The 21920-nt window shown below is 44.1% G+C and overlaps 1 protein-coding gene across 3 annotated transcripts in view; it reads right to left on the bottom strand.

The window, feature by feature from the left end:
- The window catches only part of FEZ2 (fasciculation and elongation protein zeta 2), a 94207-nt gene that overhangs the window by 38608 nt on the left and 33679 nt on the right, over window positions 1–21920 (bottom strand). For all 3 annotated transcript variants that reach the window (XM_075339451.1, XM_075339450.1, XM_075339452.1), the window contains exons 3-5: window positions 7362–7478; window positions 4883–5027; window positions 2421–2689 (exon numbers count right to left, since the gene is read on the bottom strand). In XM_075339451.1, the coding sequence (XP_075195566.1) occupies window positions 2421–2689; window positions 4883–5027; window positions 7362–7478 (531 nt within the window). The remainder of the gene's footprint in view (window positions 1–2420; window positions 2690–4882; window positions 5028–7361; window positions 7479–21920) is intronic.

Below are 21920 nucleotides of genomic sequence, written 5' to 3'. Positions count from 1 at the left end.
AACAAAAACAGCAGCACAGCTTTACTCACCCTTAGGGTACTTTCACACTTGCGTTGTTTTCCTTCGTTACAATCCGCCCTTTTGGAAAACAGCGGAATCCGTTAACTGATTCCACTGTTTCCCATAGACTTGTATGGTTGACGGATTGTACCAAAAGGACCTGCGTTGCTTCCGCCCAGCGGGAGGAACGCAGCATGTAACGTTGTTTTGAGCAGCGGAATCCTCTGGATTTCACTGCGCATGCGCTTTTTTTTTTTTTAAATCACAAACTTTATTTTGGCTCGCGGTGGCCGAACGTTCAGCTGAGCGCCCGGCCGTCGGCAAGTGACAGCGCTCAGCTGAGCGACCGGCCGCCGGCATACCCGGGCGCCGGCAAGTGACAGCGCTCAGCTGATCACCCGGCGGTCGGCTGCAGGGAGCGATCAGCTGATCACCCGGCGGCCGGCTGCAGGGAGCGATCAGCTGATCACCCGGCGGCCGGCTACTGGGAGCGATCAGCTGATCACCCGGCGGCCGGCTACTGGGAGCGATCAGCTGATCACCCGGCGGCCGGCTACTGGGAGCGATCAGCTGATCACCCGGCGGCCGGCTGCAGGGAGCGATCAGCTGATCACCCGGCGGCCGGCTGCAGGGAGCGATCAGCTGATCACCCGGCGGCCGGCTGCAGGGAGCGATCAGCTGATCGTTCACAATAGTCTACCGCCGGTAAAAACTGTAGAAAAAAAAAAAAAATCAAAACGGATTCCGTTGTTCTGCAGCATCCGTTGCATTCGTCACACAACGCAATGCAACGGATACCGTTCAACGCAAGTGTGAAACTAGCCTCTTACCAAGTCTTATATATGTGGCTGTAGGTAAATGCTACATATATGATCATTTCACTTGGATGATTGCTAGTTACACATGGATATGAGCTGCCATGTGTGTATGAAAGGGATCCAAGACTTGAATAGCATTTTCAATAAACACTTCCTAAAGCTTAGAGCAATAGAGTATTGGCACTAGTCTCCATATTCCAACCATTGAGGTACTGGTGAGCCCACGCCACACATGGGGATTATGCTCAGTGTGACTACATATAATATCAAGAGTGAGAAAAATCGGGCACCGCTAATCCAAAGAAAGCAGCTGTTTGTTCGATCCTAGAAAGCATAGGAGCAGTGTGCACGTCCCAGGGCGTAGACCATGTGCAAATCCAGAAGGAGACAGAATCAGGCGGCACTCAGCGGCATCCAGATGAAGAATTTAATGAAAAAAATTCATACTAGGGGTACAGGTGGTGGGGGAGGGTGACGACAAGGTCACAGAGCCAATCTGCTGCATGCCCATATAGACACACATACAGCTCTGCTGCATGCCCATATAGACACACATAAAGCTCTGCTGCATGCCCATATAGACACACATACAGCTCTGCTGCATGCACATATAGACACACATACAGCTCTGCTGCATGCACATACAGACACACATACAGCTCTGCTGCATGCCCATATAGACACACATACAGCTCTGCTGCATGCCCATATAGACACACATACAGCTCTGCTGCATGCACATACAGACACACATACAGCTCTGCTGCATGCACATACAGACACACATACAGCTCTGCTGCATGCACATACAGACACACATACAGCTCTGCTGCATGCACATACAGACACATACAGCTCTGCTGCATACACATACAGACACACATACAGCTCTGCTGCATGGCACATAGAGACTCACATACAGCTCTGCTGCATGCACATGAAGACACACACATACAGCTCTGCTGCATGCCCATATAGACACACATACAGCTCTGCTGCATGCACATATAGAGACACATACAGCTCTGCTGCATGCACATATAGAGACACATACAGCTCTGCCGCATGCACATAGAGACACATATACAGCTCTGCTGCATGGCACATATAGACACACACATACAGCTCTGCTGCATGCACATATAGGCACAACATACAGCTGAGGGTACACGAGCTGAAGGAATTTGTACATAGTTCTTTTAGCTGGCATCATGGCTTGAAAGGTCCTAAAGTTAAATGGTCAGAATGTCCATCTGCTGCACAGCTCCTACAGCCTCCATTCAGGTCCCGGAAGCCTCCTCTCCTGCTCAGCCAATCCCATAGATCAGTGCAGAGCAGGAGGTGAGAGGGTAGGCCTCTCTCTGATTGGGGAGGACGCTGTGTCAGTGTTCTCCACAGGAAGCCGCCAAGCCATAATACGCACACACTTTTTAACAGGAGTTTTTATTGTTAAAAAGTGTGTCTTATAGTCCAAAAATATACGGTAAGTTGAAAGATCATCACAAATGTGGAGTAAACCTAGCCTACAATGATACCTCTCCTACAGTAACTACAGGAAAGCAGAATTGTCAATCCATTTCCGTGCCTGGCAGACATTCTTACCGTTCCTGGCAGATGACCCTTCTCCTGTTTGCCATTCTGCGTGTTGTTACTTTTGAGCTTCCTCTTCTTCTTCACGTTCTCCTTGTGTTCTTTCTGCTTGTTCTGCACTTCAATGAGTACAGAGATAAAGCTGTTCTTCACTTCTTTCTCAAACTCCAGCTCATCCCGTAACGCCAGCTGCTGCACCAGCTCCTCAGAGTAATCCTTAATGGCCATCTCAATTTCCTCCAAAAGATCATTTAACTCTGCAACAGACATCTGCTTCACTCCTGTACAAAACACAGACAAAAAATATAGTAAGTCAGAGCCAACACTTCAAAAGGGAATGATGCATCACTGCACAGAGGAGGATAGGACTAATTAATACAATGGCAATTCCATAAAACCAATGCTTTACCTTTCAATTTACAGTACTACTCCAACTGTATATACACTGGAGATCAAAATTAAGAGAATTAAAGGGAATTTGTCAGCAGGCTATCACAATTTAATCTGAGAGCAGCATAACGCAGGGTTGGAAAGCCCGATTCCAGTGATGTGTCACTCACTGGGCTGTTTGTTATTTCAAATCAAATCAGTGTTTAATCAGTGGGAGATTACCACTACAAGGCTAGTTGTCTTGTGCCATATAGTCCTCTCGCCCCGTATAACCCAGCTCCCACCACTAAAACAAATAAAGGAATAACGTTTGGAACACCATTCTAAGGCTATGTGCGCACGTTGCGTAAAAACATGCAGTTACGCTGCGCTTTGTAGCGCAGCGTAACTGCATGCGTCCTGCGGCCCCTGCACAGTCTATGGAGATTGTGCAGGGGCCGTGCGCACGTGGCGTCTAAGAGCGCAGCGCTTCGGCTACTGCCGAAGCGCTGCGCAAAAAGAAGTGACATGTCACTTCTTTCCTGCGCTTTGCCGGCAGCTCCTGCTCTGTCTATGGCAGGAGCTGCAGGCAGAGCGCATGGAATCGGCGCTCACTACGGACATTTCTGCAGCGATCTAAAGCGCACATGTGCTCTTCAGATCGCTGCAGAAATTTCTGCAGGGCTTGTACGCAACGTGCGCACATAGCTTAAGTCTGAACTGGGTGCAAAAACCTAAAAAACATCACTATGGGGAGATAAGGTATGCACACCAGTGACTATGTAAGGGGAATACATGAAATAGCAGAAACTGCTGTGTGAATACTGACTTGAAAAATCCAATAGCTATATGCAAGAGTGAAAATGTGAAAAATGACAGACTTAGAATGGTGTTCCAAACGTTATTCCTATTTGTTAGTAGTTTTTCGTTTGTGAACCCTCCCCAACCACACCTATTGCCAATCCATATCATACGCATAAATAGCCTGGGTCTCAGCTTCCCATACACGGTAAGTTTTTTAACTGCATGAGAGAACACACACAAGCTAGGGACCCCAACGTAGAGAAATACTTTGACGTAGTGTTGGGGCTCTATTGCATTGATCAATTCAGTAGCTAAATTTCTCTTGATTCATATGTTCATGGCAGTAATGCAGATTCCATTTTTCACATTTTCACTCTTACATATAGCTATTGGATTTTTCAAGTCAGTATTCACACAGCAGTTTCTGCTATTTCATGTATTCCCCTTACATTGTCACTGGTGTGCATACCTCATCTCCCCATACCCACCACTAAAACGACGCAAATTTTGGCCAGTGAACAATTTACACAAAGAGCTGCCATTCAGTTATGTAGGTGGGGTTATACAGAGCTTAACATTCAGAGAACTGCTGCACAGAAAACTGTAATTATATCCAAACGACAGCAAACATCCCAGTAAGTGATACACTGCTGGAATCAGGGTTTCAGCCCCTAATCAGAAAACATAGCAAAAAACCTGATGACAGATTCCTTTTAATAGCTGTGAACCAGCATCTAATACCTATGAACAGCATTACATGTCACACAATACAGTATCTCCCTCCAATATACATCTGTATCTGCATGCTTCTCTCTCAGTATTTGGGGAATATTGACAACACATTTACACCGTATCTGTAAGTCTGGTGCTTAATCGCTCGGAGAAGTGGGGCACTTTGATGTCCCATTTGTTCAAGTCCCGACCGGCTGCGTTTCCCTTTCACTGTCGGAATTGCAGGAGGATTGTGCACGCTCCATATCTCCAGGCACTCTCCATTCAAGGATGGAGAAGACGCCTGGTGAATAATCTAAAGCAATTAGAAGATTCCTTTCATGTTGGATATTCAGTTATGCTACCATACATATTAATGAACGGGATTCACATTTGATACTCCAGAAGAGAATTGACTGTCCCTGTGTTTGTGAACTGGATAGGCTGAATATTTTTTCCTTTTCACTGCATGGGACAATGGCCATCTGCTAATAAATCAGTGAGGGAGAATGTATAATGTAATGAGGGAAATGTGCAGAGAAAAATAAAAAATTCTCGGAGGAAAGTTGTATCCACGTCTATCTACTTACGATCTTCACAGCTATTACTGGAGGAAGATTTTTTGAGCGTCTGGATCTCTTGTGAAAGCATCGAGAGCCGATCCGACTGAGACGGAGCGTCCTCCTCTTCTGGATCCGGAGACTCCTGCATCATTTCCTCAATTTCTTCAATAACCTGCCAGGAAAACAAACATAACCGCTAATGAAGGTCATGTGGGTTTACAAGGCTCCTGAAGTCCTCAAACCTGTATAATAAGACAGACTTATCACACACATTCAAAACGCAGAGCGTCAATGCTGGAACTCTCTTAGGGTATTTATAGGGCTACCAAGATGGCGTGGCAGTGGGTCTTAACACTAGAACTACTGAGGTAGTCATTTTGACTACTTTGCACCATGTATTTCTATATAGTTGTCACGAGTCCAGTAGTTCTAGTGTTAAGTATGTCCTTCGATATGGCAGCAAACCATCAGCTCCCCCACAATAGTGTTGGAACGGCCACCCACTGGATTGCAACACGTAAATGGCCCTGTCAAGAGAAAGGACACTTTATTATAGTTTTTCCCTATAGTTAAAAATCAGGTATTTATGCCATATGTATTCTTTCAAAAACATTTCTGCAATGCATTCTTACTTTCAGATTACGATCGTTATTAAAAATAAAATGATTAAATCTTTCACTGTGGTCCCTGTGGCTTTTCTTTAAGGGTGCTTTACACGCTGCGACATCGCTAACGATATATCGTCAGGGTCACGTCGTTAGTGATGCACATCCGGCGCAGTTACCGACATCGCAGCGTGTGACACCAAGGAGCGACGATCAACGATCGCAAAAACGTCAAAAATCGGTGATCGTTGACATGTCGCTCCTTTTCAGAATATCGTTGGTGGTGCATGCCGCTGGTTGTTCGTCGTTCCTGCAGCGTCACACATCGCTGTGTGTGACACCGCAGGAACGACGAACATCATCCTACCTGCGTCCACCGGCAATGAGGAAGGAAGGAGGTGGGCGCGATGTTCCGGCCGCTCATCTCCGCCCCTCCTCTGCTATTAAGCGGCCGCTATGACGCCGAACGCACCTCCCCCTTGAAGGAGGGATTGTTCAGTGATCACAGCGACGTCGCTGAAAAGTTATGTGCGTGTGACGCTGCCGTAGCGTTAATGTTCGCTACAGCAGCGATCACCAAATGTCGCAAGAACGACGGCGGCGGGTGCTATCGCTAGCGATGTCGCAGCGTGTAAAGCACCCTTTAGACTCATACTTCCTGTCCTCTCAAGAAGAGTTTTCAGCAGCCTCATCATCAGCAGAGGCAGGATTACAATAACAGGTAACGCCTCTATTCTATACCTGATAACCAAAGGTCTACCAATCAAAAAAGGCAATGGAAAAAGCTGACCCTGCTCCCCCTTTTTACAATCCAATTACCTTTGCTTATGCTCATTAGATACTTGTTTATAAAATATAGAGTTGGGGTCTGATCGTTGCAGCTAATGTACATATCTTTGATGAACACAAAGTATGGCTCTGTTCTCACAGTGGTTTTTGAATAGTTTTACTGGTCTCTTGACAGTAAGAACAATGTTCAAAATAGAAGATTTGCCATGATTTTGCTGTGCTGTTTTTTTTGTTCTTTTTTAAATGTAACAGCCATCACACCTCAATGTCTTACACATTGAATATTAGATCTTCATTGGTTTAGAAATCTGCAGCATGTTATATTACATATTGTCCGACTGATTGATGGGGTCCGAGGAGAACGTATACTGTAGACAGGTGTGAGCCAAAACCCTTAACAAGGGAAAGCAAGAAAGGGAACTGCAACTGTTAATATTTATGGAGCATGTGGAGAGGTTTCTAGCAAATTAGGGGTGTAGTGTAGACCACCACTTAGTATGTGTCCCGCTAGACTATGTTCACTCTTCATGGGTCCGATAAACGTTTAACAAGGGGATACCTTTCCAAGGTGCCGCGGTTTGGCTCAAAGCTTAGCTCCATTGCCATTTATTGGGATAATCCACAGCTTTATCATATTGAATGCAAGAAAACAGGGAGCACATTTGTTCCAAGAACCCCACTCACAGGTGGGATTTTATCAGATTTATGGGAATTTAGGCATGGAATCTGGGACCACATTCATACACTGAAAGCAATGGCCATCATTTCATGGACGATGTTGTAAAGCAAATTTTCTCTGCAGGTGGTAACACCAAAAATCATCTTAGGACTCGGTCATTGGCATAATCAGATATCTTGTATGCACAACCCCACACGTGAAAGATTAGATGTGGGGTAAAAACCTAAAGCAACTGCTTGCAGTCTTCGGCAACATGTAACAAGAGGATTGTACCCCTTTATGGACCCCCAATATTAACCTAACAAAAGCTGCTGTCTCTCTGCAAGACTTGTTTTTTTGCAGGTTACAGTTTTCTGGATGTCCAAGAGAAACCTGACAGAAGAACTAATAGAAATGTGAACAGGGCGTTATCCTATGAAACCAGATCTTTTACCTGCTCAGCGGTGAAAAGCGGCTCATCATTTATACAGGACACGATTATTGAATGCATATCTAGCTGTTCCCTTAGCTCCTCGTCATCAGACAGGTCGAGGTTTAAGTTATTGTCCATCTGAAACAAGAAAATGATTTGTTACACTCAGTGATGCACTTTTTATTTAATTTTAAATAGAGCAAAAAGTTGATGCAAATTGAAGAGAAAAACAAAAAAAAAAACCCACACAAAGAAAGGGGGAGCACAGCCGCAATATTCCATGCAAGACTTTCTGCAGCTCACGAATCAAAGGCCTTGTAACAACCGTATTGATCTGTCATCATTTCGGGTGCACAGTGGTGCAGGGGTTAGCATTTTCTCTAATCTTTTTGTGTACTAATCGACTATTGGAAACAGTAGCCCAATACTGACTTGGACTTCTATAGGGGAGCATTGTGGCCCGATACTGACTCGGACTTCTACACAGGAATACAGTGATCCCTCACCAATCACGGGAGTTACATTCCAGAGATCCCTGCAATAGGTGAAAAACTGCAAAGTAGCGTCATCTATAATATAAATATATATATTATATATATATATATATATATATATATATATATATATATATATATATATATATATATATATATATATATATATATATATATATATATATATATATATATATATATATATATATATATATATATATATATATATTTTTTTTTTTTTTATTTTTATTTTTTTAAGGCTTTATAAACCCTTCCCACACACCTATAAAACTACCACACTTATAAATATTTCATATGCTCTTAAAGGGAACCAATTACCAGGATTTCCTTATAAACCCTAAAGCCAGTGCTATACTGGCACTATCAGGCTGATTCTCTACATACCTTTAGTGATCAGCTCGGATGTTTATTTTCTTGGATTTCAAAACCTAAAGTTCATAAAATACCAACTTCTTAACTGACAGAAGCTGAGGATCAGATAATATCTAGGGGGATATTCATACTTATCCCCTGTTAGAATTAGCATAAATATTATACTAAACAATTTACTTTTTCTCTTGCAGGAGCTGTGAGGTCATACCCATGTGACCAGAAGGGGCGGGGCCTCAGCCAACAGAAAAATGTTGCTTTGTGGTATCCACTTTGTTGGCTGAGGCCCCGCCCCTTCTGGTCCCATGGGTATGACCTCACAGCTCCTGCAAGAGAAAAAGTGAATTGTTTGTATAATACGTATGCTAATTCTAACAGGGGGAGGGGATAAGTATGAATCTCCCCCAGATATTATCTGATCTTCTTCAGCTGCTGTCACTCAAGAATTTGCCAATTTTAAAAACCTTACTTTTTTGGGTTTCAAAATCTATACACTGTGTGCAGACTTATTAGGCAAATAAGTATTTTGATCACATGATACTTTTTATACATGTTGTCCTACTCCAAGCTGTATCGGCTTGAGAGCCAACTACCAATTAAGTAAATCAGGTGCTGTGCATTTCTGTAATGAGGAGGGGTGTGGTGTAATGACACCCTATATAAGGGGTGCATACTTATTAGGCAACTTCCTTTCCTTTGGCAAAATGGGTCAGAAGAGAGATTTAACAGGCTCTGAAAAGTCCAAAATTGTGAGATGTCTTGCAGAGGGATGCAGCAGTCTTGAAATTGCCAAACTTTTGAAGCGTGATCACCGAACAATCAAGCGTTTCATGGCAAATAGCCAACAGGGTCGCAAGAAGCGTGTTGGGCAAAAAAGGCGCAAAAAAACTGCCCATGAATTGAAGAAAATCAAGTGTGAAGCTACCAAGATGGCATTTAACACCAGTTTGGCCATATTTCAGAGCTGCAACATTACTGGAGTATCAAAAAGCACAAGATGTGCCATACTCAGGGACATAGCCAAGGTAAGGAAGGCTGAAAAATGACCACCTTTGAACAGGAAACAGCAGATAAAACGTCACGACTGGGCCAATGAATATCTTAAGAATGATTTTTCAAAGGTTTTATGGACTGATGGAATGAGAGTGACTCTTGATGGGCCAGAGGCTGGATCATTAAAAGGACAGAGAGCTCCACTCCGACTCAGACACCAGCAAGGTGGAGGTGGGGTACTGGTATGGGCTGGTATCAAAGATGAACTTGTGGGACCTTTTCAGGTTGAGGATGGAGTGAAGCTCAACTCCCAGACCTACTTCTAGTTTCTGGAAGACAACTTCTTCAAGCAGTGGTACAGGAAGAAGTCAGTATCGTTAAAAAAAACGATTTTCATGCAGGACAATGCTCTATCACATGCATCCAACTACTCCACAGCGTGGCTGGCCAGTAAAGGTCTAAAAGATGAAAAAATAATGGCATAGGCCCCTTGTTCACCTGATCTGAACCCCATAGAGAACCTGTGGTCCCTCATAAAATGTGAGATCTACAGGGAGGGAAAACAGTACACCTCTAGGAACAGTGTCTGGGAGGCTGTGGTGGCTGCTGCACGCAATGTTGATCGTAAACAGATCAAGCAACTGACAGAATCTATGGATGGTAGGCTGTCGAGTGTCATCAGAAAGAAAGGTGGCTATATTGGTCACTAATTTTTGGGGGTTTTGTTTTTGCATGTCAGAAATGTTTGTTTTTAAATTGTATGCAGTTATATTGGTTTACCTGGTGAACATAAATAAGTGATATGGGAATATTTGTTTTTTATTAAGTTGCCTAATAATTCTGAACAGTAATAGTTACCTGCACAAACAGATATCCTCCTAAGATATCCAAATCTAAAAAAAAAAAAACACTCCAACTTCCAAAATATTAAGCTTTGATATTTATGAGTCTTTGGGTTGATTGAGAACATAGTTGATCAATAATAAAAAAAAAATCCTCTAAAATACAACTGGCTTAATAAGTCTGCACACAGTGTATTTACCTCAGCTCATAGTAATCCAGGCTCACTATAATGAGGGCACACGTGTAATGTCAGTGACCAGACGCCATGTAACCACAGATCTGCGGTGCTGCCTGCTAACACGATTTCTACAGCTGTATTCACTGCTGCTCACGTCAATTACATGTCACTGATCCAGGCGGACGTTTGCTCACCCTCAACGTTCCTCTCTGAATTTAATAACCCGCCTTCAGTAGTAATAGAAGGCAACGCTGGCTGCATACTGAACACCTCGGCGCGGGGTAATTGCTTTTCTCGATGTGTACTTCAAACAGGACTATTTGTGAATGGTTTCGGGGACATCTGTATTCGGAGGGGACAGATGACCTATTTACGCTTAGAGAACAATTTTTTATACTAATCCAGTTTAGCGTCGATAAAAAACGCCCCGAGACTTCTGAGGTTATAATTAATGGGGCATGCTCTGAAATTCCTAGTCACAATCCATATCTCGTACACTGTGGGGGTGTCTGCTCCCCGCACCCAACTACAGAGCACACAATCGCTCAGATACCCCGTGTGCACAGCACGCAAATAAGAGTTTCACTTCGATCACCTTGTAAAAGGGTTAAAACTGGCATTTTCCACCCTCTTACTATATTAAAGGGGTGGTCCATTACTCGGGACAACCCTTCTAAATCACTATATTCCCCCACGTAAAAGTAACAACAGCCTGTCCATGCCTCTGGTGCCGGCGTCTGGTCTCCTGTGACCTTATTACGTCACCCTGCTGCCAATCAGTGGCCATCGCCCACTTCACTTTCACTTCCTTGGAAAAAAAGTACAATCCAGAAGGTGGTCACATAATGTCACGAGACACCAGGTGCAGACACCACTGCAAAGGTCCTGCTCCGAAGAGAGTAGAAGCTGCCATTTTACATGGGAGAACATGGTGATTGATAAGGGGTTGTCGAAGTAGTGGACTTCCCCTTCAAGGGGTGACATGATAATCCCACTGCCATGTTCTTGACTGTGGAGTACAGCTGTATGCTTTTTTTGTTGCCCTAGGTTACTGCTCAGCTTGTTGACATAGAAATACCACCTGGTTACTGAAGAAACATTATTACTAAGTAAATGCCATCATAGTCTGCATAATCTGTGCCATTATGTCATGTATGTACTGCGACTAATGGGAAATATGTGTGTGAGAGGAGACAGATGTGAGCGAGTGGCCATGTCAGGGATGGGGAGGACACTGAAGACAGCCGGGGGTCCAGGAAGCAGCCGCACACACACACAATACAGACAAGAAGAAAGTCCCGGAGTGAGAACCGCCTGCACAATAGCTGCTTGTGAATCGCTATTCAGATGCAGCAGTGCAGGGCATGGCAGCCACAGTCTGGGTTACCTGTTCCAGGTGAAGGAGACCAGCCCACCTGCATAACAGTAGTACCCCCTCATAGACAGGCGAGGCATACCACAGCAGCGGACATCAGAGGAAAAGTGCATCTGACAAAATAGTGGGAAATAAGCTGCCCAAGAGGGGCTAGGACTGGCCACACCAAGAGTTAGTCAGCTGATGTCTGAGTGCAAGGAGGGCACCACGGCAAATATAGGGAAGAGGCAAATACCTGAAACACCAATATGAGGTAGCTGTGCAGAGGGGGCATAAATAGGTAATATGCAGGATAAACAAGACATTGCAAGCGGAGCACAACAGGGATGCGACGAGAACCTCATCTAAGACTAAACTAGAGATGAGTGGACCCTGTGGAAGTTCGGGTTTACCGGGTTCAGCCGCACTTTAGATTAAGTTCAGTTCCAGACCTGAGCTTGACCTAAACTTGATCCAGGAGCTCAAACCCCATTGGAAGTCACTGAAGAGACAGGTTGGCTCTAGGACCACATACAGCCAGCCAAAAACTGAGCATTTCCAGGGAAGGGTGGGTTTTTATTTTTTTGGACACTAAATCCAAAAACATTATTTTTATTCCTAATGAGAGCCATTCAGAGACTGAGCTGCTCTCACTGGGCTGAGCACCGAGCATACCCAAGCACCCTGATGCTCAATCAAGTAGATCGCTTACATACAGCACCCAACTTTTTTTTTTTTTATAAACAAAAAACAAATGTCCATGATTGGTATGAAGTCTAAACGTTATACCGTAGTTCATGGACGCTCATCTCTACTAAACTACCAAGCTTGTCTGCTCCCCGTGAGTTGCAGGGGTTGTCCACCACACAGACCAGCCCTTCTCAATCACTATGTTCCCCTATTATAAAATGATAACCGGTATACTCTCCACCGATGCCATTCCAGTGGGGCAGATACTGGCTCTCCTGGGGCTCGCCTGACATGACATGATGCTGCAATGGCACCAGAGGAGAGGCTAGCTGATATTTTATAAGGTTGGGGAGGGGCAGTGATTAAGAAGGGTGTTATCGAGTAGTACACAACCCCTTTAAATTGCATTTTTCTGCTATCCACAACTGGGAAATGACTACAACTAAAGGCCACTACATCCTAACCCAGATCCTAAAGTTTAAAAAAGTATACCATCTTCATTTTATACTTTCTAATAGGAGTGAAGGTCTAGAGAATGCCAATACATACTGAACCACTTTACATATTATTTATGTGTTTGGGGTTAAAAATCACTTTGCAAGTGGGTTTCAGAGAAAGTTGAAGTTTGTTTCACAGCAGCACATTCAACAGACTGAACCAGTGACCATAAATCAGCTGAAAAGAGCTCAGAAAAAAAGACAGATAAAAGTTACAAACTCGACAGAACAAGCTCAATGACAGATTGGAAGTTACAGAGGTTGTGCACTACTCAGATGACCCCTTCTCAATTGCTAGATCACCCAATATCCGCCGCCTCCTGGACTGATGCTATTTCAGCAATGTTTGCACTTACTCTCCTGGGGCTCACGTGACGTTTTGCCACATGAAACCTGCAGGCAAATTGATGGCCGCTTTCTTTCTTGCTTTTCTTTGGACATTTGGAAAATTCAGAGCAGAAGCTGCACTTCTTTTGGGTGACTATTTCGTCCAAAGGAAGGGGAGTCAAGTGTCTACTAATTGGCTGCAGGGAATAACAACGTCATGAGCTCTGGAAGGTGCAGACATCGCTGAAACAGCATCAGTATTGGAGGCGAGTGTAGGTTTTTATTATTTTTATTTTACACAGGGGAATACAGCAATTGAGTAGGGGGTTGTTTGAGTGATGGACAACCCCTTTAACTCATTCTGCAGCAAGGAATAGACAATGCAACACTGAAGCTATAAAAAAAGGCAACATTTTTAATGACACAATTTTAAAAATTGTCAGCTTAAATACTATAAATTCTTTGCTTAAATACAACTCCCTTTAAAGTGTATTCAGACATTGCTCAGATCATCAATTAAGTTTTTATAAAACACACCCTATATAAATGTCATATATTCAATGTTTGCACACATCTTCGTGTATGCAGGGTGCTGCTGTTGGTATATTGCTTTTTTTTTGTATATTGTGCAGTGACAGCAGAATGCACCTGTTCACATTTTCTTTACTCTGGTTGGAGGTGCTGGTCAGTCTACACTATCGGAGGCGGCGACTGACTCCACATTTGGCTGAGCACACCTCCTCTCCTCAGTCTAAAACTAGTTTTAATTAGTGCTGGATCCTACCTGCTCTTTCAATTTTTATTCTTTTAAGCCTGCTTTACATGCTTCAATTTCTCATGCGATCGCACCCGCCCCCATCGTTTGTGCGATATGGGCAATTTGTTGCCAGTGTCGCACAAAGTCGTAACCCCTGTCACACGTACTTACCTTCCAAATGACTTCGCTGTGGGCGGTGACCAACCTCTTCCTGAAGGGGGAGGGACGTTCGGCGTCACTGCGATGTCACAGCGGCCGGCCAATAGTAGCGGAGGGGCGGAGATTAGCGGGACGTAAACATCCCGCCCACCTCCTTCCTTCCGCATTGCCAGCAGGACGCAGGTAAGTTGCAGTTCATCGTTCCCGGGGTGTCACAAGGAGTGATGTGTGCTGCCTCGGGAACGATGAACAACTGGAGCACAGAAGGACGTGCGGTTTTTAGAAAATGAGCAACGTGTCAACGAGCAACGATAAGGTGAGTATTTTTGCTCGTTAACAGACGCTCGTAGCTGTCACACACTACGATATGTCAAACGGCGCCGGATGTGCATCACTTACGACGTGACCCCGACGACATATCGTTTGATATATCGTAGCGTGTAAAGCCCACTTTAGCCCTGGAGAGGCATGTTTGACAGATATTGGGCTTAGGGGCCCATCAAAAAAAGATCGCCTTGTTGAGGCTTATGGATTGTGATGAATTGGCCAATATGTGCACTATGTACCTTTATTATACAAGTATGTTCTATTTAGCAGTAATGCAGTCTATATTTCATATACTCAATGTTTGCACACATCTCACTGCTTACAGAGTACTGCTGTATTCCTTTGTTTGTATCCTAAATCAAGTGTCATATGGCGCATTAGTGACCAACGAGCAAATAATGAGATGTGCGATAGACACAAAGTCTCTTCATGTACAGTTTGCATTGACAGCCTCATACTGATGACAGGTAATCTTGTTTTACTTGTGACATATTAAAAGGAATGTCAGATTAATTTCAACTTATAAATTAATATGTTCATGCAGCCAATGCAAAGACAAGTCCATCCTTACCACCCTTTAGCTGGCAAGTCCGTTACTGAGAAATCACTGTTAGGCTATGTGCGCACGTTGCGTATTACATGCAGTTACGCTGCGATCTGCACCGCAGCGTAACTGCATGTGTCCTGCGTCCCCTGCACAATCTATGGAGATTGTGCAGGAGACGTGCACACGTGGCGTATTAGAGCGCAGTGCTTCGGCTGCTGCCCAAAGCGCGCGTTGTAAGAAGTGACATGTCACTTCTTTCGTGCGCTCTGCATGAAGTCCCTGCTCTGTCTATGGGAGGGGCTACATGCAGAGCGCATGGAATCGGCTTTTGTTTCCGCAGCGATTTGAAGCGCATGTGTGCTGTTCAAATCGCGGCTGAAATTTCTGCAGGGCCAGTACGCAACGTGCGCACATAGCCTTAGTGTTATTATGCAAATGAAGCTTAAAAGGGTATTCCCATCACCAAGATCCTTTCCATTCAATACAAAGCAGGTGTAATAATATTTGCAAATACCTCTAATTAAGAATGTAGTACAGTTTGTATGATTCCATATGTCACTTACCTCATGTTCAGGGCATTGCAGAATCATGGTTACAACCACGCATATAGTCACAGTTAGTTGCTAGTGGTCATAACCATAGATATCTAAGGTCCTAAAATGTCATGAACATGAGGTAAGTGAAATAGTGAATCAGAAGAACTATACACTTCATTTCTATTTGGAGGTATAATATTATTATTACACCTACTACATATTGGGATAGGATCTAGGAGATGGAAATACCCCGTTAAGTGCTAAGGGTATGATAAAGCTTGTCTCAAACTTTATTCTCTGCCCACCATCTTCAGCTTGACTGAAACTTCTAGGCTTGAAGTCAAACAAGGCAAAAAAGGGGAATAAAGCTGGAGAAATAGAGGCTTGTAGAAGTGCATCGTCATGCCCAAAGAACTTCAGTCTCATTGGCATATTGATAGAGAGAGCGATTGCTCAGTAACTGAGTAGCTTGCTAAGTGGGATGGACTTGTCTTTGCAAGGGCTGCATACACATTACCAGACTTCGAGCGGTTAAATGAAACCGACAGATTCCCTCTAAGGCCATGTGCGCACGTGTTCATTTTGCATGCGTTTACGCAGCGCTTTGCACTGCAGCGTATACGCATGCGGTCTGCGTCCCCAGCAAAGTCTACGTAACTTGTGCAAATTCCATGCGCACGTTGCGTTTTAGAACGCAGCGATTTGCATGCTGCAATTTGTGGCCGAAACGCTGCATTCTAAGAAGAAACATGTCCCTTTGGTGCGTTTTGGATGCTTTTCCCACTCTGTCTATGGCAGAGCAAGCATCCAGAACGAATGAATTCCGCATCCATTCTGCATTCAAAATACTTACAAAACGTAGCTTTTCGGCATCGTTTTGAAACGCACATCAAAACCCTGCGGAATATTTATCACAGCCGTGGCATTGGGTTATTTTACGAGATAAGAAACCCACCACAGGCCTGAACAACTGGTCTGATTTTTGGATAGTGGCATTATGGCGTTTGTGATCGTGCCTTTGCCAATAACTACAACCTATAAAAGGGAATGTTCCCAGGTGGTAGATTTGTTGAACCAATTTCTGCAAATATCTCATTTATTAGGACAGGGTTTAACAGAAACCACCCACTCACATACAAGAACCAGCTTTTCAGTATTCGGAATTATGGCATCACATCTACCATGTGTGAATACAGCCTGAAGCCTCCTCATCTGTCAGTATGGGAGTCTGTCAAAACTCATCTCGTGTGTGTCCCAATTTCCATTCCAGTGAAGAAGGTAATGATGTGGAGAACTGAATAGATAAAAAAGGTAAATCTCTGTGTAATGCAAGGTGCCGACCACATGTTTTTTCCCCTCAACAGTCACTACCCATTTACATATTGGTGAATGTGTGAAAACCAGGAACTCCGTCTGAGAAACCGTGTACTAGCTGGGAGAAAGGCTAGGAAACAGGTCACTTTATTTTTATGGATGATTTCTTATCAAAGGTCAGAGCGTTTCAGACACTGACACATTACTAACTTCAGCTATGAAGCATGATCATTAATCCACATATGAGATCCATACACTGTGTGAGCAGGGGTGGAATTCAGCCGGTTCTGTCCAGTTCAGGCAAACCAGTTGTTAAAATAACAGCCGATTCTCCCAAACGGCAAGAATTGGCGTCACGACCGGTACCCTGTATTCATTTGTATCGGCGTCTTAAAAGATGCCGATACAAATGAATCCCCGTACCTCCATACACGCCGCACTTCCGTGTTCAGTGGAGCCAGTTTGCTGTTTGACCCGGCGTGCAGCAGTGTAGTGAAATTACCTCACCATGCTGCAGCCTGTCAGCGTCAGTATGCAGAGTGCCGAGAAGGAGAACAGAGGAGAGGCTGCCGGAACTTGGAGCAGGTAAGCGCTCTGTGAGCCGAAGATGCGACTCTGCAGGGGAGAGGAGGCCACATGGGGTCTGCACGGGATGGGGTCTGCACGGGATGGGGTCTGCACGGGATGGGGTCTGCACGGGATGGGGTCTGCACGGGATGGGGTCTGCACGGGATGGGGTCTGCACGGGATGGGGTCTGCACGGGATGGGGTCTGCACGGGAAAGGTTGTCCGTTGCAATTTGAGCAGGGTTCCTTTAGTAATAATTTTCAAACATTGTAGAAAAACTCTTTCATACAATATGCCAAGTAAATAAGTGACTGACAGTGACTGAAACATCTGGTACTTGATAGGAAAGTGAAGGTATAGGAAGAGTAAGAAGGGGAAAGTTTTTATTATTAATTACTTGTATTCTGTGGTTGAGGAAAGTGTACAAAAATGGGAGTGGCTAACAAAATGGGTGTGGCTACAGAATTGGGCATGGGTTTTCAAATGGACGGGGTTTACAGAGAACCTGTTAAAAATTTGAATCCCACCCCTGACTGAGTCACTGAGGACTGGATCCCAACAGAGATGGAGAAATATCTATACAGCCATGTTCTTGCATCACATATTTTACACTGCACACTTTCTGTGCAAGCTGTCATGGTTGAAAAAAATACAGCAAATATGGAAATTTTCTTTGCCATTTATTATACACTAAAAGGGTTTGTGGCCACATAGATTTCTGTGGATTTTCTGCACAGAAAACTGCATGTTTAGTCAGGAAAAACATGCCTTTTTTATTGCTTTTTTTATACATTTTTTCATATGTTTTTACAGTATGGTGATTGCAGGGGTTCCTGTCGACCGGCTGTCACTGCCAGGAGCAGTCCCTGCGCTGCTCCCGGCAGTTTTACCCCTAAATGCTGCAATCAATTGTGATTGCAGCATTCAGGTGGCAGGGAGAAGAATCGCTTACCTCTCCCTGGCAATTGGGTCCCTGTAATGCCATCACACGGACCAGATCGCTGCCATGGCAAACCTGGGTCATAACCATGATGACCCCGGGTTATTAAGCTAGATGCTGGATGCATTGTGTGTGAGGCGAAGTGCCAGTGCCACGAGTGCAGCTCTGACATATATCCACAGCAGTGATTGAGTACTGCAGTGGATTATATCAGACACAGAAACAATTGAAATTTTTTTTTGCACCAAAATATGCAAGGAAAAAAATCTGCAACATGCAGCAATTCAGGATTCTCAGACTTTGCTGGGATGTATTTTTCCTTGTAGTATTGACTAAAATCTGCAAGGGAAAAAAAACGAAAAAAAAAAAAAAGCAAAAACACAGCATGGGCACACAGCCTAATTAGGAGTGCTTCTAAAGTGATTTTTCCATTTAATTTAGGTTGTTAAATATTGAGGGATTTTACATTTTAATCTACATATTCAAGTAGATTATGGACAAATATAAATTTATATCTGTACATCTGCCTGTATTAATAAGGTACAAAGCTAGTATTTAGGCCGTACTTGATTATACCTGAACAGGCAAAATGGCCACAGAACTGTCTTACTATTTTTCGGTCATGTCTTAATGAGGACCTGTCACCAGACCAGAAGGAGACAGTTTTTGCATTTTTCATTCCCAATGCTTCCCTGTTTATTCTGGTTTTAGTTTTTGAATCCACCATACCACATTCCAGAGACATGGGATTTTTTTCATTTTTTTAAAAAAATGTAGTGTTAATTTTTAGGGCTTTATGAAGGGGGCATGGCTCACAGGAAAATAATATAGAGCAGCATTCTGGTAGCCACAGGGACTTGTAAAGACCATAAATATTAGAAATAAATCTAAGAAAGCATATCTCTGGAACCTATCTCAAAACAGAAAATATCTGCCAAAGTGGTCCTTAAGGCCTGTTTCACACGTCAGTAAAACACAGACATTTTTCACGGACGTGTTAAAAACGCATATGTCCCTCCGTACTCTGTGATTGCACATAGCGATAAACTCACCTGTCCCCGCTCCTGTTGTCCGTGGTGCTGAACTCTTTGGCTCTGCTGTGCTTCCGTCCCCGCTGCAGCTACTTCCAGGTCGGCTCTGACTGCATACATGAATATGCATGAGAATAAGCAGCCGGCTCTGAAGCAGCAGCATGCAGACGCCAGAGACAAGCAGCACTGGAGAAGGTGAGTTAAAAATGCTTTAAATTTTCAGTGCCCATGTTTTTCTAGTACGTGTTTCACGGACCACACCATAGCAAGGTCCATGGGACATCAGTAATGCCAGAAAAAAAAAAAAAAAAAAACCCCAAACACACGACATGTCTCCGTGCGGAGCACATGGACACGCGTGTATACTGCACGGAGACACGGTCAGTGAAAAATCACTGATGTGTGCACAGACCCATTGATTATAATGGGTCTGCGTATGTCCGTGATTCTGGTACATATAAAAATTAGCACATACGTACCAGAATCACTAACGTCAGAAACAGGCCTAAGGCCCTGTGCGCACTTGCCGTTTTTTGCTGCGGATTTGCTGCATGTTATGTTCATAACATCTCTCAAGTGATTCACCAGCAAATCCTATGGGAAAAAAAAAAATGCTGTGCGCACTATGCGGAATTTGACAGCTGCATGTTTTGCTGCGGGATTCCCGAAGCAAAACAATTGCATGTCACTTCTTTTCCACACATCGCTGCGGGATTTCACTCCATTGACTGTATTGTAATCGCGAAATCCCGCAGGGAATAACGCAGGCAGCAAATTCTGTGCGGTTCATTGTGTTTTCCTGCGTTATTCCCTCCGGTATTTCGCAGTTTACATGCGGTAATGTTCAGCACTGCCCTGCGGTTTTGCAGGGAAGTGATGTCATTATGACAGGAAGAGGAAGCAAAGCAGAGAGTAAACACACACATATCACAGACACAGACATACAATACACACAGATCGCACTCACACACAGACATATAGAATACACATAGAAAGCAAACAAATATATTTTTACCGTCCAGCCGAGGTAAGCACACAGCGGCGGCCCGGTATTCTCAGGCTGGGGAGGGCGAGGGGCAGGGTTAATGTCCCCCTCCCTTCCTCCTCCCGCAGCCGAGAATATCAGCCGCAGCTTCCCCGGGACTGTCGCATCCATTATGCGGCAGTACCGGAGTGTCCCCAGCTCATCTAGATGCCGTGATGCGGTGGCGATCCAGGTAATAAGGAGTTAATGGTGGCGGATCGCCGCCACTAAGTCCAGGCTTGATCATGGCAGCGTCTATGTGACAGCTGACATGATCAACCCGTAAGTAATGTGAAAAAACACACACACCAAAAAATCCTTTATTTTAAATAAAACACAAAAAAGCCTCGTTCACCCGTTTATTAACCCCCCCCGAAACAAAGCTCCGACGTAATCCACAGCTCCTGCGCTGCTTACATCCAGCCGCGACTGACACACTGCTGAATGCAGCCTCGCAGCGAGCCAGCAGAGGTAACCACAGGGCATTTCCCACGGTCGCTAATGTGAACTCACTACTGACCGTGAGAAATGCAGCGATCTGTCCTCTATCTATTCTTCTGTCTATTTATTTATTTATCTATCTACTATCTATCTCAGAAGGAAATTTTTTTTTTCAATGTGCTTTATTGCATTGAATGCAATAAAACACATGTACCAAACCGCACGCGGCAAAACCGCGGCAATACCGTGAACAATACCGCGGTAAAACCGCATGCGGTTTACGGGTGCGGTTTGCCGCGGTTTTTTTTACCGCGGGTGCGGTAATCTTACAACGCCTGTGGAATTTTCTTGAGAAAATTCCATTTTCCAGTGCGCACATAGCCTAAGACAGTGTTCCTCAACGTCAGTTCACAAAGCCCAGCAGCAGGTCAGGTTTCAGGATTTTCTTACTAATTCCAATCACCTCTGCAATACTAAGGAATCCAAAAAACACAACCTGTTCAGGAGCCATGAGGACTGGAGATGGGAAACACGAATTTACACAGTGGAGATCAGAAGTTTTCTTTTTAACATTTGGGCAGGGTTGCTGGCGTGTATAAAAGTAAAGCCAAACTGATCACCCTTGGGCACCTTCACCAAAAGTGATTTACGGTAAAAATGCATGGAGTTTACCAAGGTAGCATTAGGCCACGTGCACATAATGAGTATTTGGGGAGTTTTTTACCTCAGTATTTGTGAGGTAAAACTAGGAGTGGAACAATTGGAGGAAAAGTATAATAGAAATACGGGCACCACTTCTGGATTTATCACCCACTCCTGGTTTTGGCCACAAATACTGAGGTAAAAAACTCAAATACTCAACATGTGCACGTGGCCTAATGCTAACTTGGTAAACTCCAAGGTAGCACTAAAGGTTTATTGTAGAAACGGGGAGGTTTGCTAGCTTTATGTGTGACCCATCACCAAGCCATGTTGAATTTTTTAATCTGAACAGTAAAGTTACATTTTTAGCTGGAACTTCCCCAGCTGTATAATGGACATTGACAACTCCGTCCTACACTCACCCATGGGGTACGTTTTTCTCGGGTTCCACACAACTACTATGGGTGAGTGTAGGACGGAGTTTGCATAATAATGTTATGACACTGTCTATATCTACCTGTCCGTTCTG

Source organism: Anomaloglossus baeobatrachus, chromosome 3 (genome assembly GCF_048569485.1).
Source record: "Anomaloglossus baeobatrachus isolate aAnoBae1 chromosome 3, aAnoBae1.hap1, whole genome shotgun sequence".
NCBI classification, from domain to species: domain Eukaryota; kingdom Metazoa; phylum Chordata; class Amphibia; order Anura; family Aromobatidae; genus Anomaloglossus; species Anomaloglossus baeobatrachus.
This window is presented reverse-complemented; position numbering and strand designations above follow the sequence as displayed.